A 14,575-nucleotide genomic window follows, 5' to 3' on the forward strand; every position below is an offset into this window, starting at 1 on the left:
TATTGCACTGAAATGTCATTTTATTTACATGTATAACTAGTCTGAAGCAAGCTGTTTTCATGTGTTCTGGAGCTTGTGACCACAACGTTGTCTATGAGAGTCACTGTAGCTGTTCTGTCTTTTACCAGCAATATTCTGTCCGATGAATAAACATCTGGTTGGAGCCATCAAAAGATATCGTGTCCTGAATTAAACACAACGCAACGGAGAGTACCCAACTGCTACACCTGCTAAATAAATAAACAAATAAAATAATGTGTCATCCTTGATATATTGTATGATATGTGTGTGATTTAATATGTTTTCTTTTCATGTTAAACTAAACTAAAAGCTTTCAAGTAGCTGGCTGGCCAACTTTGTCAGCATTTAGCTGCGAACTTCATGTATATTTTTTATGTATTCATTTTTGACTTTGTTTTTTGGGGCACAGTCGTGGTCTTATGTCTGCATTTAAAATATGAACCTAATAAATAACAGAAACTTTCATTTAATATGATCAGCGAGAACAGTCTCTCTTTATTGTATCTTTTTGAAAAAAAAGAAAAAAAAAAAGGTTTTTTGTAATTCTCTTTTGTTAACATTTCAGAATTCTGTACAGGATAAAAAGAAATAAGCACTGCTTTAGAACAGTCAAATCTCAAACTAGAAAAAACAAATGAAAAAAATTCCAAAAAAGACAGGAGGTTTACAATACAAATTAGTAGTAAGACATTGTCTGAAGTGCAATGGCATAGCTCAGATGGGTTAAACGTGAAACCAAAAAACTTCAAAATAAAAATACTTCTCTATTTTTTAACAAACAGTAAATTCTTTACAGAGTAGAGACTGTATTATCTGGTGTATTTAAACCTGTAAAAACATATTTACAAATAGCCATTATCTTTTATATACTTTTTCTCATAATCACATATATGTCAGCACCAGTAAAAAAACAACAAATAAAAAATAAAAAAAAAACATCAACAACAATTTTTGTTAAAATGTTGTCTACAGACTTGGTCCCGGTACATAATGATATTTGGAGGAAGCTTCTATTCCCTTCCTGAAGGGATTTCAAACCATATCATGAACCCTACTTTGAAGACAAAAAGGTCACAAAAGCTGTGACCTTAACACTGACCCAGAAGTGTTTCCCTACCTTCCTGCCTCCTGTGTGGAGAGGTAAACCTCAGGTGTTTTCCTACACACCGCCTCCATTTGACTGGTCTGACACTGAAATTTTATTTGAGCCGGCCTGGAGCACTGGAGCGGTATCAAAGTTTTGGAAGCATGAGCAGTGGAGCCATTGAAGCGGTGAGAGCTCGACTGCATTTCGTGCACAAGGAAGGCTCAAACAATCCAAGAGTTTATCTAGACACTGACAAAAAGTTGTAATATATTTCACCATCTCCCCCTGATAAAACTGGGGAATGCTACATCCCTAAACGTCTGCCTGTTGTTGACCTACAGACTCCACACAGTGAGACTGAGGACTTTCTGCTCCCCAAACATGACAAAACCCGTGGGTGCTACCAACTGCAGCAAAACTTAGAGGACGATGGGCGTGGTGGTTCAAATTTGTATTTAAAAGGGTTGGATTATACAACATCAACGACCATGAGGACAAATGTTTTGATGGCAAGGAGATAGTTTACAGAGAAGAAGGCTTTTTGGTTTGTTGATTACAGCATCATCCCCCAAACTTTCAGTCTGATGAGCTAAATACAAAGTAATGCAAGTACAAACACGCGTTCACTCATCTTTTAACCGAGATTACAAAACAGTTGGAGAAGTATGGTGTTGTCTTACCAATGACTACAGTATTAAAACACATATTTATTATGCAACCATTAGGGCAGAAGAGTGGACAGCTTGTTGTTGATGAATGAAATCTATAAGGCCTGAAGCCTAAAGTTTACTGAAGTAAGCTCAAAGACGGGGAGACACTGACTTCAGTGATAATACTGATTGTTTTGATGCTAACTGGCGCTAACCGTCGTCACCCTTTAGGTTCAATCAGCTGTCTGAAGTTTTTCTAATGTCTACAAAACAAACTCAAGGCTTAGCAGTGGTTCATTTTCCTTGTAAAGCGCTGGAAGGGGAGAACTCGTATTTCTTCACAGTAGTGTTACAGTATAGCACAGTTACGTTGTAGTTTGGAGCGAGGGCGTTTTACAGCTGCAGTACAAGAGAAGCCACGATGTAAAGCAGGGCTACGGTGATTGACAACCAGCTGTGTCACAATGCGAGGGAAGGTTGTGCAGCAAGACGGGAGGACAAACAAATTTTCAAAAGACAACACAAACTAAAAGAAGGCTAATTTTTCCGTTTTTTTTCTTTTCTTTTTTTCCCTTTTAATTGACAAAGACACAACCAGCATCATTGTTAGCGATAAAACACAGCAACAAACAAAATGTGTGGGTGGGTTTTCAATGAGCTTTTTTTTCCTTAAAAAGAAGAAGTCACTTGTGGTGCTTGAATACATTCAGTGCCCAGCAATCGCTATGCTTTGTGTCAGCCTGATGCATGTGATGTGGTTTGTGCCACACAGGCAGAGGGTTTAATGCAATATTAGCTCCGTTAGCTGTCTCTCACACATTCGCTCACCCTCCCAGGCTGATGTTTATTTGTCTGTATGTGTGTTTGTATATGTGTATGTGTGTGCATGAGCTTTTGAATCCAAGTGCTTGCTTTAGCTGCCTATTATCTCCCGCTTTCTCTGCTTTCCACTCTCTTTGTCTTCCTCTGCATGCCTACCCATCATCCACAGCCACGCGCAGGAAATGAAACCCCCAAAAAACACCACCCAGGTCGGTTGCCTAGCAAAAGCACTGGAGGACGGAGTACGCTTGTGTGGCACAGTAGAGGAACATCATTTGTTCTGTTGTGATGTTCAGAATTTAAACAGAGAAAGGAGTGTTGAGAGCGAGGAACGAGTCTCTGGAGAGAGGGTTGGAAAGACGGGAGGAGAGAGAGTGAAGGAGGATGAGAGGGAGAGAGAGAGATCAAGTGAAGAGAGCGCGAAGGCGACAGATTTGTGCGTGTGTGTGTGTTATGGATATGGGGGGCACAAATCTAAGGGAGGAAATGGGAGCGCTGAGAGTGCTTTCTCCTCCCTTCAGCTCCTCGCATAGTTGAGAGATCTGAAGCACTGAGCTGGGTGGCAGAAGCACACAAACACAAATAAATTGCTGTCTTGAGAACATGTCTTCCTTCCCCTTCATCAGTCTGCAGTGTTCAATCAGCCCCTGCTGAAGCTCAGGCTCAAAGCGCTGCTGTGTAAACGAGGCTCGCTTTCAAACACTTGAACATGAGAAAAATGAATTCCGTAGAGAAAAAAGGGAAACGAATGAAACACACTTCTTAATCTCTATATTGGGTTTTCATTTATATGCACAAGAAATAATGTTCACTCTCTCCATCACGCGCACACACACACACTAACCATAACACAAGAACTCATTTATAACCTTGCTCATGTTTTACAAAAAACAAAACATGCCAGTCCATATCATGTCATCCTTTTTGTTTTACTTTCTCAGGTTTTAACATTTGTCCCACTTTAATGTTTAGTTCATCCAGTAAAAACTCATCTCCAGTTTCTCCGTTGGCTATTGGTTCGGGAAGAACTCCTCCATCCAACCATCGCTTGAGTCCAGCTCCGCCCCTGAGCCATCGCCCAATCCAAAGGCTCCTCCCCCTGAGGGCCCGCCCCCATATCCATAGGATGACATGTCCTGATTGGCTGTCCTCTGGTAGCCTGGTGGCTGACCTCCAACCCCGACTCCCCCTGGTCCATAGGGTCCACCTCCTCCTCCTCCCCCTGCCCCTATTCCCGGCCCCCCAGAGCCCGGCCCGAATACCCCCATCCCAGTCATCCCCTGGCCCATCATCCCCTGGTTCATTCCCTGGTTCATGACCATGGGCCGGGGCTGGTTGGTCCTGGGCTGACCGCCCATGTGAGGGCCCATCATTGGGCCTGCCATACCGGGCGCAGGGTTGCCCACTCTGGGGTCCATTCCCTGGCTCATACCCTGGCCCGGACCCTGAAAGTGTTGCTTGGTCATACGCGGGGGTTGACCCGGCTGCATCCCATAACCCTGCGTGGAGCTGAACGCTACCATGTCTCCGCCCCCTCCCCCTGTAGTCCTTCCGATTCCTCCCCCCATGGCCTGCAGACTCTGTCCTTGCTGCTGCGGCCAGCCACCCGCCGCCATTGCACCGCCTCCTCCTCCTGCTCCCAGCATGCTTTGCAGTCTCTGTGCTTGGGCTTTGGGAGGGCCTTTGAGGGGTTGCTGGGTCATGGAGTTCATTAACATCCCCTGTGCTCCATATCCTCCAGCTCCACCACCTCCGGGGCCTCCAGGCATACCTCCAACCCCAGGACCTGCACCTGCTTGCCGGGGCGGCCCTCCGGCGGGGTTGTGCTGTGGTGGAAGACCCATGGAGGCTTGGACACTTTGGCTCTGGTGCTGCTGCTGGTGGATCATTTGACTCATGGAGGGGTTGAGCCCATACAAGGAACCCTGGTTGGACCCCTGGTTGCCGTAGGGTAAGCCCATGTCAGTTTGGGGTCCCACAGAGCCCCCCTGTCCTTGAACAGAACTCATCTGGACCATCTGCTGCTGGTTCTGCTGCTGCTGTTGTAGGAGACGGGCGGCCCGAATGTTCTGGAGAGCCTGGCTTCTGGATGCCAGATCCTGAGGAGGACCTAGGAGAGAAGAACCGGAGGAGTTGAAACCAGAGAACAGAGACAATGGAGGTGGAAAAGAGTAAAACATGCATATGGAGGCAGAAATCACAAAGGAGCTTGGACTTTCATGAAACAGCTTTAAAGCATGTACACGAGATCCACTTAAATCACCAAATAGCATGTAAGACTGATAAGTCAGTGCTGAGGCAAAGATTATGTTTTGTGACAACCTGTTTACTTTGAAGACAAATGTTTCCCTCCCAATTTAGTTAAATGCTAAAATAAAACTTAACACAGCCAGCATCTCACTTCCACATTTCTTTCCTTTCAGAACCTGGGTAGTGGCAGAGCTGAGGAAGTCTGCTAGCGTGGAAATGGCTTTGAATCCTCTAATACAGTGGTTCTCAACTGGTCTGGCTGCGGGACCCACCATCACCCCTTAATGACAAGCCGGGACCCGCGACCTAAATTATATATATATATATATTAGTACTGGGCAACGATTAAAATATTTAATCGCGATTAATCGTATGGATTTTTTGCGATTAATCGCGATTAATCGCATTGTTATGGCAAAGTTCAATAATGAATTCAAAAGTAGTGTATTGCGCACTGTTATTTTAAAAGTACTGCTATATGAACAAAAGGGCAATAACATTTGGTTTACGAGATGCAGGTAGCATGTTTCATACTTAATGTGAATATAATTCATACTTTGTTGGCATCTTATTCTGAAAACCGGATGTTCGTCTGAAGAAACCGGATGTTGTCTCACGTTAATATTTCCGCTAACTTTCAAAGTCCTTCGCTCGCTCCCGATCTGTGCCGTTTAAATGCGTTTACCGTGAATTTCAGCATATAGGTGCACTAACATGTAAGTGTCTGCTGAGTTAACCACGGAGATCTGAGTGTCTGCTGACTTTACCGCAACTGACTATAGGATGTTTGCTGGCTTTTATCCCACTGTTCTTGTCATCCTCTTGTTGTTATGTATATGTATTGTCTCTTGCCTTTCAATTAAAATATAAAAAAAAGTATCATAAATTTAAAAAATGCGTTAACGCGCGATAAAATAATTGTCGGCGTTAATGAATGAATGCGTGAACGCGAAATTAACGCATTAACTTGCCCAGCACTATATATATATATATATATATATATATATATATATATATATATATATATATATATATATATATATATATATATATATATATATATATATCATTTGGGTATATCTATGTTCAAGAAGTCTAGCAGTAGTAACGTCTCTGTGTAGTAAACAACTGTCAAATCAAATAAAGAAAGTACACATCAATTATATTTAAACAAATATTATTCTCATTTTTCAAATTGAACTGGATGGATTATAAATAATACATAGAAATACATGAATAAATGTTCTTCTCATGTCAAGTAAAATAACGACTGGATTAAAAAATGAATTACTTAACGAAATTCATTTTAGCAAAAATAATTTTCACTGAATTACCCTGCAGCTTTAAATTCAGTTCATTCAGGATGAAGTGAAAAAGCCATAATATTATATTTTTCTCATCTTCTAAAAAGAGAAATTAGTGTTTGACTGGACAGACTCATATCGGTGAATTCTTCAGAGTCTAATGACTGGTCTCTCTGGCCATTTCTCTCTTTTGGAGATCGTCCTATGATTTGACTTTCACGATTCACACCTCAATAAACAGTCCTGCCCTGCTCATATGTCCTCGTCTCTCCCCCATGTGTCTCACCCAAGTCTCACTCAAGTCAGGAAACTTGACAGAATACCCATATTTGATTGGCTGAGCTTTGGTCTGTGTTTTTCCTGCACCGCTGAACAAGTGCCGTAAATGCTGTCATAATTCCGCTGCATAAAAAATGCCTTCTTCACTATTTTTGTCAGGCAAAGGCCCGCGACCCACTGAAAACGGGTCCGCAACCCAAAAGTGGGTCGCGACCCACCAGTTGAGAATCACTGCTCTAATAAACATCCACTAATCCCTCACCTCACAGTTTGGACTGGAACAGTAACAAAGGGTCAGAACGAAGAGTATCACACACTCCAGAATCGTAAGTAAGTACACAATAGCCACATATAACTTCATGTTCATATGTAAGTTTTGTGAGTATGATTGCGTTCTGATTGCAGGTGATGCAATCATTGCTTTTAAAATCACTGACACACTGCTGGATAGCTGAACGATATCTTTGTAGCCCAGATTTGAATGCTGAAGCCCCCTCTTCTTTTCCATATTATCTCCTAGACTTGCAGACAGACTCTCTTGTGGCTACAAATGGTTTTCGACTTGACTCTCCTTCTCGCTCGCTGTATTTATCTTCATCTCTCCATCATCCTCTCACCCACTCATCTTCCTCTTGCTCTTTCTTTTTGTTCCCAATCTCTCCTTCTACCTACCGGATCATCTACCAATTCCTCTTGTTGCCAGCCTCCCCCCTTTCTCCCCCTCTCCCACTTCCCTCCTCTCATCCATCTCTCTGACTTCACCGGAACTCTGGGGGATCCAGGACAGACAAGTTGCCGTGGTAACAGGCAGAGCACGAATATTCTATTTTTTATTTTTTTCATAGGGAGCGAGAAAGAGGAGAGAGAAACAGACAGAGAGAGAGAGAGAGCGAGAGACAGAGAGAGAGAGAGAGAGAGAGAGACAGAGAGAGGAAGAGGCTGAAGAGCATCTGAGTGCCAACTGATGTTTGGATACATGTTTTTAAGTGTCTGTTTCTGAATATGTCAGAGAGTGAACTGTAAAATCTTTAAACGTCTAAATGTCTTGGCTCTCAACCATGTATACCATACTTGTTGCAGACCAAGTGTGCATGTGCTATTTGTTCGTGGAACTAAAAACTGAATGACAAAAATGCATTTCCTAATGCGACCATCAATAAAATGCTGAAGAATTTAGGTCAGGTATTGCCTTGTTTATTAGAAAATCTATTGGGGTGCTGCCTATTCTTTGGTTTTTGCACAACTTGTGTGCTTTGTTGCACAGACAAAATGGATACATGTTTGTGTGTCTCACCTTGGTACTGATTGACTTGGGGGTATGGATTCCTCTGGCCTTGCCCCATCTGTCTGGGGAGATGCTGCTGCTGCTGGAGCTACACACACACACACACACACACACACACACACACACACACACACACACACACACACACACACGCACACGCACGCACACACACACAATTGTTGAGAGTCTAGGTTAGCAATGAGTTACATGCCTTCATATCTATTTCATGAATTCAGGATTTGGTATCATAATGGGATATAGACATGAAAAAGGGTCACACAGAAAGAACAGTTAAACAAAACAGATTTCATGAACAAAATGCACACTGAAGTATTAGCTCCAGAGCTAGTATATAACAACAAAACCAGGCTTTTAATTTTAATTAATTGTGGGCAAACATATTTGCCTGATTTGTTATCATCAAATACTACGAAGGGTGCAAAGCCTTCATTCACTTTTAATTTTGATAGATAATTCATTCAAATCATTAGTTTAGTATAAATGCTATTGGTAGATATACATTAAGACAGATGTGTGGTAGAGTAGAGACATATGTTTCGTGCAGTAGAGGTGAGACAGATGTTTGGTTTAGTTGACACAGATGTGTGGTATTGTTTAGACGGATGTTTGGTACAGTAGAGGTAAGACCGATGTTTGGTACAGTAGGGTTAAGACAGATGTTTGATACAGTAGGATTAAGACAGATGTTTGATACAGTAGGGTTAAGACAGATGTTTGGTACAGTAAAGACAGACCAATGTTTGGTACAGTAGATGTGTGACAGATGTTTAGTCCATACAGATGTTTTGATACAGTAGAGTTGAGACATGTTTTAGGTACAGTATAGATGGATGTTTGGTACAGTAGGGTTAAGACCGATGTTTGCTACAGTAGGGTTAAGGACAAATTCCCACTGGTCACTCCCCTGCATCCCTTCTATTACACTCGACACTTTTACACTACACTTACATCTCACTTGTTTATAGTCCTGTCATCTGTTCGTTGTTTATAGTATAGTCCTGTTATCTGTTCGTTTGTGCACTTTATTTTATATTTCATTTATTTTATATCTTACTTTATTTGATATGTCTTGTAAATTTTAATATGTTTCTACTTGCACTGATTGTTGTTGATTGTTAAATGTTTGCACCTCCCGTCACACCAAATTCCTTGTATGTTCAACATACCATGGCAATAAACGGTTCTGATTCTGACAGATGGTTTGTAGAGTAGAGATGGGTGGTTCGTACAGTAGGGTTAATACTGATGTTTGTTACAGTAGGGTTAAGACAGATGTTTGGTACAGTAGGGTTAAGACAGATGCTTTATAGAGTAGAGATGGATGTTTGGTACAGTAGAGGTGCGACTGATGCTTGGTACAGTAGGGTTAAGACAGGTGTTTGGTACAGTAGAGGTCAGACCGATGCTTGGTACAGTAGGGTTAAGACAAATGTTTGTCACAGTAGGGTTAAGACAGATGTTTGGTACAGTAAGGTTAAGACAGATGTTTGGTACAGTAGAGTTGAGACCGATGTTTGTTACAGGAGGGTTAAGACAGATGCTTTACAGAATAGAGATGGATGTTTGGTACAGTAGAGGTAAGACAGATGTTTGGCACAGTAGAGACAGATGTTTGGTACAGTAGAGGTGAGACCGATGCTTGGTACAGTAGGGTTAAGACAGATGTTTGGTACAGTAGGGTTAAGACAGGTGTTTCATATAGTAGAGGTTTGACAAATGTTTGGTACAGTAGAGGTAAGCCCGATGTTTGGTACAGTAGGGTTAAGACAGGTGTTTGGTACAGTAGAGGTCAGACCGATGCTTGGTACAGTAGGGTTAAGACAAATGTTTGTCACAGTAGGGTTAAGACAGATGTTTGGTACAGTAAGGTTAAGACAGATGTTTGGTACAGTAGAGTTGAGACCGATGTTTGTTACAGGAGGGTTAAGACAGATGCTTTACAGAGTAGAGATGGATGTTTGGTACAGTAGAGGTAAGACAGATGTTTGGCACAGTAGAGACAGATGTTTGGTACAGTAGAGGTGAGACCGATGCTTGGTACAGTAGGGTTAAGACAGATGTTTGGTACAGTAGGGTTAAGACAGGTGTTTCATATAGTAGAGGTTTGACAAATGTTTGGTACAGTAGAGGTAAGCCCGATGTTTGGTACAGTAGGGTTAAGACAGATGTTTCGTATAGTAGAGGTAAGACAGATATTTGGAACAGTAGGTTTAAGACTGATGCTTGGTACAGTAGGGTTACGACAGATGTTTGGTGCAGTAGAGGTGAGACAGATGTTTGGTCCATACAGATGTTTTGATGCAGTAGAGGTGAGACATATGTTTGGTACAGTAGAGACGGATGTTTGGTATAGTAGCGAGACAGAGCTGTGCTTCCAGGACTAGATGAGTGTACAGTATCTGCATGATACTCTCTTACACAAATAATAATGAAACAGGAAACGTAAGGCAGCCCTGATGCTCTATCGTAGCCATAATTGTGGTGCAGGTATAGAAAATTAAATGGAAAAAACTGAATGTGTGCCTGGAAAGCAGAAGGTGTTGCTCATTTAAATGGTATGATATCCATTTAGCAACATACACTAAACCCCAGCAGGACGTGTTTCCTTTCAGACACCTATATTTGTGTGTCTGTGTATGTTTTTGCAGATCCAATTAAAACCAACATAGTGGGTGGTGACTCCAGAGTTCAGAACTATTTAACACTTGATTCCCTCACAGAGAGAGAAATAAAAAGAAAACACCACATTATCACAGCAGGCGGCATGTGGCAAGAACACACACATGCACATGCACACACACACACGTTGCAGAGATGAAAAGAAAGTAGTGAAGAGGGGGCTGGTTGAGGGTAATTATACATGCAACCAGACAACAGTAAGGAAGAGGAGCGGATGAGCTGCTCTTGTTAGAGCTGCAGACAGACACATATACAGGAATGTATGAACAAACAAAATTAGAAATGAATGCATGAGGCCTATCCATTTTGTCTGATCACCACACCATCACACTGACATTATGCTATGAGCGCACTGATTTAAAAACACTCACCTGCTCGGCCAGTAGTTGCTGCTGCTGCTGTTGTCTCTGCTCTCTGAAGAGCTGCTGTTTTTGCTGCTCCATCATTTGCATCTGCATCTGCGCCCTCTTCTCCTGCTCCATCGCCATCATCTGTTTCATCATGGCTGCTTGCTGCTGGTTGCCCACGTAACCCGGAGGTGGTCCTGACCCCTGGTTGGGCCCCACCCCTGAGGCCATGCCCCCAGCAGGGTGAGGAGGTGGGACGGCTCCTGGTGGTCGTGACATTCCCACCACACCTTGTTCCTGTAGAGAGAAGAGGGGGCCACTGGGTCAGATGGACTGTTGAACAATCACTTATCAAGAAAGCAAGTCAAAGGAATAGATAAACATGTTGGGATATACACTCATTTGATTTCTTGCCAAGAGTTATGTGAGAAGATTGACACCACTCTTATCTCCATTAGTGGCATTGATTTTCTCATTTAACTTTCGGTAGGAAAGCAAACAAGTGCATGTCCCAAAATGTTGAACTGTTGCTTTAAAGTCTGTTTAAATGTTTGTAAAGCTCAAAGGCTGAAACCAAACAAAACCATTTCAAACTATTTACTGTAAACCTCCTCTTCAGTGCCTTTGTTACTGCTCTTTATCGCAAGTGAATGGCTCACAATGAGATCAGGTACAGAGAGAATGCATATTCAGAACACTCCCACCATTGTTGCCATCCACAGTGACACCTTTGTCTGATTTAGGCATAAAACCGTACGGAGCCATCATGCTGTATGACAACTCACAAAAACACAATCCAGCTGTCTGTGAATGAGAGTGAAATACAAGATAAAGACAGGACTGCCTCAAGATTCAGCTCGTCGGGCCACCCTGAGTCCTCCCAATGGGACATTGGTTGGTCCTTGCTGCACACATTATCTCCTCATTAGCATATAAAGAGCACTTCCTCCTCCACTCAGCCATATGCTAATCTCTAATAGGATGAAATGGCCTGCTCTGGCCAATGGGAGGGGAGCGTTTATGAATATATTAAAGGTTAGACAGCTGAACGAGACTGGACATCGTTTAGGCCCGCCGGCAGTAAAAGAGGAGAAGAAAGAACAATTCAGGCCAGTAAAGTGTGTTTGCACTGTCGAGGCTGAAACTCACACCCCACAGAGAGAAGGCCGGAGCACGTGTGTCCGGCTGCTTTGTGCAGTCGACACGCTCCAATACGAAATCTACCAAGACTGGTTTACAATTATAAGGAATTTAATTCCACTGATGAAAGTACGATTACAGTAAAACATTGGAGTACATACTCCTACGAAATATTACAATATTAACCCCCTTTGGAAAAAAACTACCTCTGGTCCCATGAGACACAGCCGTCCCAGGAAACCGCATGCTAGAAAGAGGCAGAAAAAACACTTCTAACTCCGCCCACATATTCGTTCGCGACTCCTCCCCTTCCGTCTATCTCAATTTCTATTGGCTACCTCCTCTCACACCTCAGTAAACGCCTGCCTCCACATCTCTCTCTCCCTGAGCAGCTAACACATTCAAATTCTCAGTCATTGCTTAATTCCTTCTATGATAATCCTTCAGTATATAAACTAGACTTCTGCAACCTTGGCAGAAGCTTCATTTCTTTTAGCTACTAATCCTACATCACTTTATGTTTATCTTAATTATGCATTCCCAAAACCCTTATGATTATGACTAATTATGGATTCTTAATTATGAATTATTAAACACTTTTATTATATCTACTAACTACAGTTTTTTGCTCAAATTTCTTACAGCACACGTAAAAATGCAACAACACACACAGCCACACAGAGGAACAGACAGTGTACAACAAATCACATTTAACTGCAGGGCAAGAACAAACAAGAATGAAACAGCAAAAGCGGGATTACAGCAGCGCATCGTATCATTGGCAAGAGTCTGTAACACATCACTATACTCAATATGTTTTGAAAGAGCCAAAGCCTCATAATCCGTATTGAGGCTCCGCTTTTCTTAGAAAGGAGTTAGGTGGAGATACACCTCATATATTAGAGCACAAAAAAAACCCGTGGAGCAAACAGAATCGGCTGCTTAAGACTGGCTCACCAGACAGCCAGACCAGACTGATCGATGTTCAGAGCTACGTGTCTCACCTTCGGTTGGCATGTTCTTACCAGACGGCAGTGAGACGGTGTAAGAAAGGAGCAGAGAGGGGAAAGAGGAGGCGTAGTGTCAGAAAATGACCAACGGGTGGCAGTGGTGATCTTTAAGCATGCATGTGTGTGTGTGTGTGTGTGCGCGTGTGTGTGTGTGTTTGAGTATCACTGGCCTCCTCTCAGCAGATGGCTCAATCATGACGGTTCTGATCTACGATCTCTCCCTCTCCCCCACTCACTCTTTTCTTCCCTTCCCTCTAAATACCCCACCATCAAACTCCTTTCTCCACTCTTTCTCTGGTTCTCTCTCTTCCTCTCTGTAGACAGGGGGCCCTGAGTCATGTCCGCACAATTGCCAGGGAACGAAGGAACGGAAGAGAGATGGATTTCAAAGGAAGGAGGAGGGGAAAGTCTGAGAGAATTAAAGATTTTGTTGGAGGTGGTGTGTGTGTGTTGCAGTGTAGTAGCAGATTAGCAGTTATAGCTGAATAAATGACTAAAACTAAAGCATGTATACTCTGTATATAGTTAAATAAAGGCATGCAAAAGAGAGAAGCACATGAGGGAAAGGATCACTAGTACTTCAGTGATATTAGTAATTTGCTGAAGCGTTGCTAATATACACTGAATTGAATGTCACGCCAATACAACTTGAATAGAAAGCAGGTATCCTCAAATTAATTAAAGGGAAAAGAAAAGAACATGTGCGAGGAAAGAGAGAAGGTAGAATTTGAAAAAAAGAGGGGAAAAGGAGAGGAGATCTTGTTCTGGGAGAAAAAAGAGGAGGAAACGAGGAGGTGACGAGCCAAAAGAGGAGGAGTGAAAGGTGGACTATAGGGGAGGAGACCAGGTACCCTGGCAACAGTTGCTGCGGCGAGGAGCAGATGGCGCTCGGAGGAGCGGTTATGGCCGCCGTGCCTGGTCACCCTCCACAAACACACTCACATTTATCCTCCAATTTTACTTTGGCTTTCAACCTCTTCTTTCTGGGTTTATCAGTGCATATTTGATTATCCCAGTCCTCACTCATGGCTGTTGTTGAATAATGTAACAAAGAGCATCTACAGTATCGTCTGTCTTTGCCTCCGTTTCTCTGTCCGCCCCCCCAGACGCTTCGTTCTGGCATCTTAGACTGGCTCGAGTCAGTCCCGAGTTCCTTGCTCTTCAACAGAAATGGGTCAGCAGCTAATGAGACTCAGTGGTTTGCTCCTGACTACAGGAGGAACAGAGAAACAGAGTTTGAAACTGCATCAGCTACTACAAATTGTAAAATAGATCAGTTTGAAGCAGGAAGGATCAGAGCGGATAAAATGAAAGGAGAGGTGAATGTATCACAGGTTGTTCCGGAGGACATATGCGTGTGTGTTTGTTTGTGTGTGTGCATGTGTGTGTGCGCATGCATGTGTGTATGTGTGTGGTGGAGGCTGTCAGCATTATTGAGTTAGGAAGCATGGAGAGCCCAGGTGATTACATTACACGTGAAGTGAGCGGAAATGTGTGTGTGCATGTGTGTAAGTGAGAGGGTGGGGGAAGAAATAGTGTGAGAGATTTTCCATTTCATTCCTGTCTCATGGAGCAGAAATGAGTCTCTACTTTATTCGATGTGTGCATGTGTTTAACACACACAGCAATGTTCAGCCTGACACACACACACACAATACAATACATGCAACCACATTCAGA

The 14,575-nt window shown here is 42.7% G+C and overlaps 1 protein-coding gene across 1 annotated transcript in view; it reads right to left on the reverse strand.

Moving 5' to 3' along the window:
• Positions 1-598: 598 nt before the first annotated feature.
• The window catches only part of maml3 (mastermind-like transcriptional coactivator 3), a 125,402-nt gene continuing 111,425 nt past the window's right edge, over positions 599-14,575 (reverse strand). The window contains exons 4-6 of the mRNA XM_079279140.1: positions 10,770-11,042; positions 7,708-7,786; positions 599-4,690 (exon numbers count right to left, since the gene is read on the reverse strand). Of these exons, the coding sequence (XP_079135266.1) occupies positions 3,591-4,690; positions 7,708-7,786; positions 10,770-11,042 (1,452 nt within the window). The 3' untranslated portion in view covers positions 599-3,590. The remainder of the gene's footprint in view (positions 4,691-7,707; positions 7,787-10,769; positions 11,043-14,575) is intronic.

This window comes from Melanostigma gelatinosum (assembly GCF_949748355.1).
Source record: "Melanostigma gelatinosum genome assembly, chromosome: 11".
Lineage (NCBI taxonomy): Eukaryota > Metazoa > Chordata > Actinopteri > Perciformes > Zoarcidae > Melanostigma > Melanostigma gelatinosum.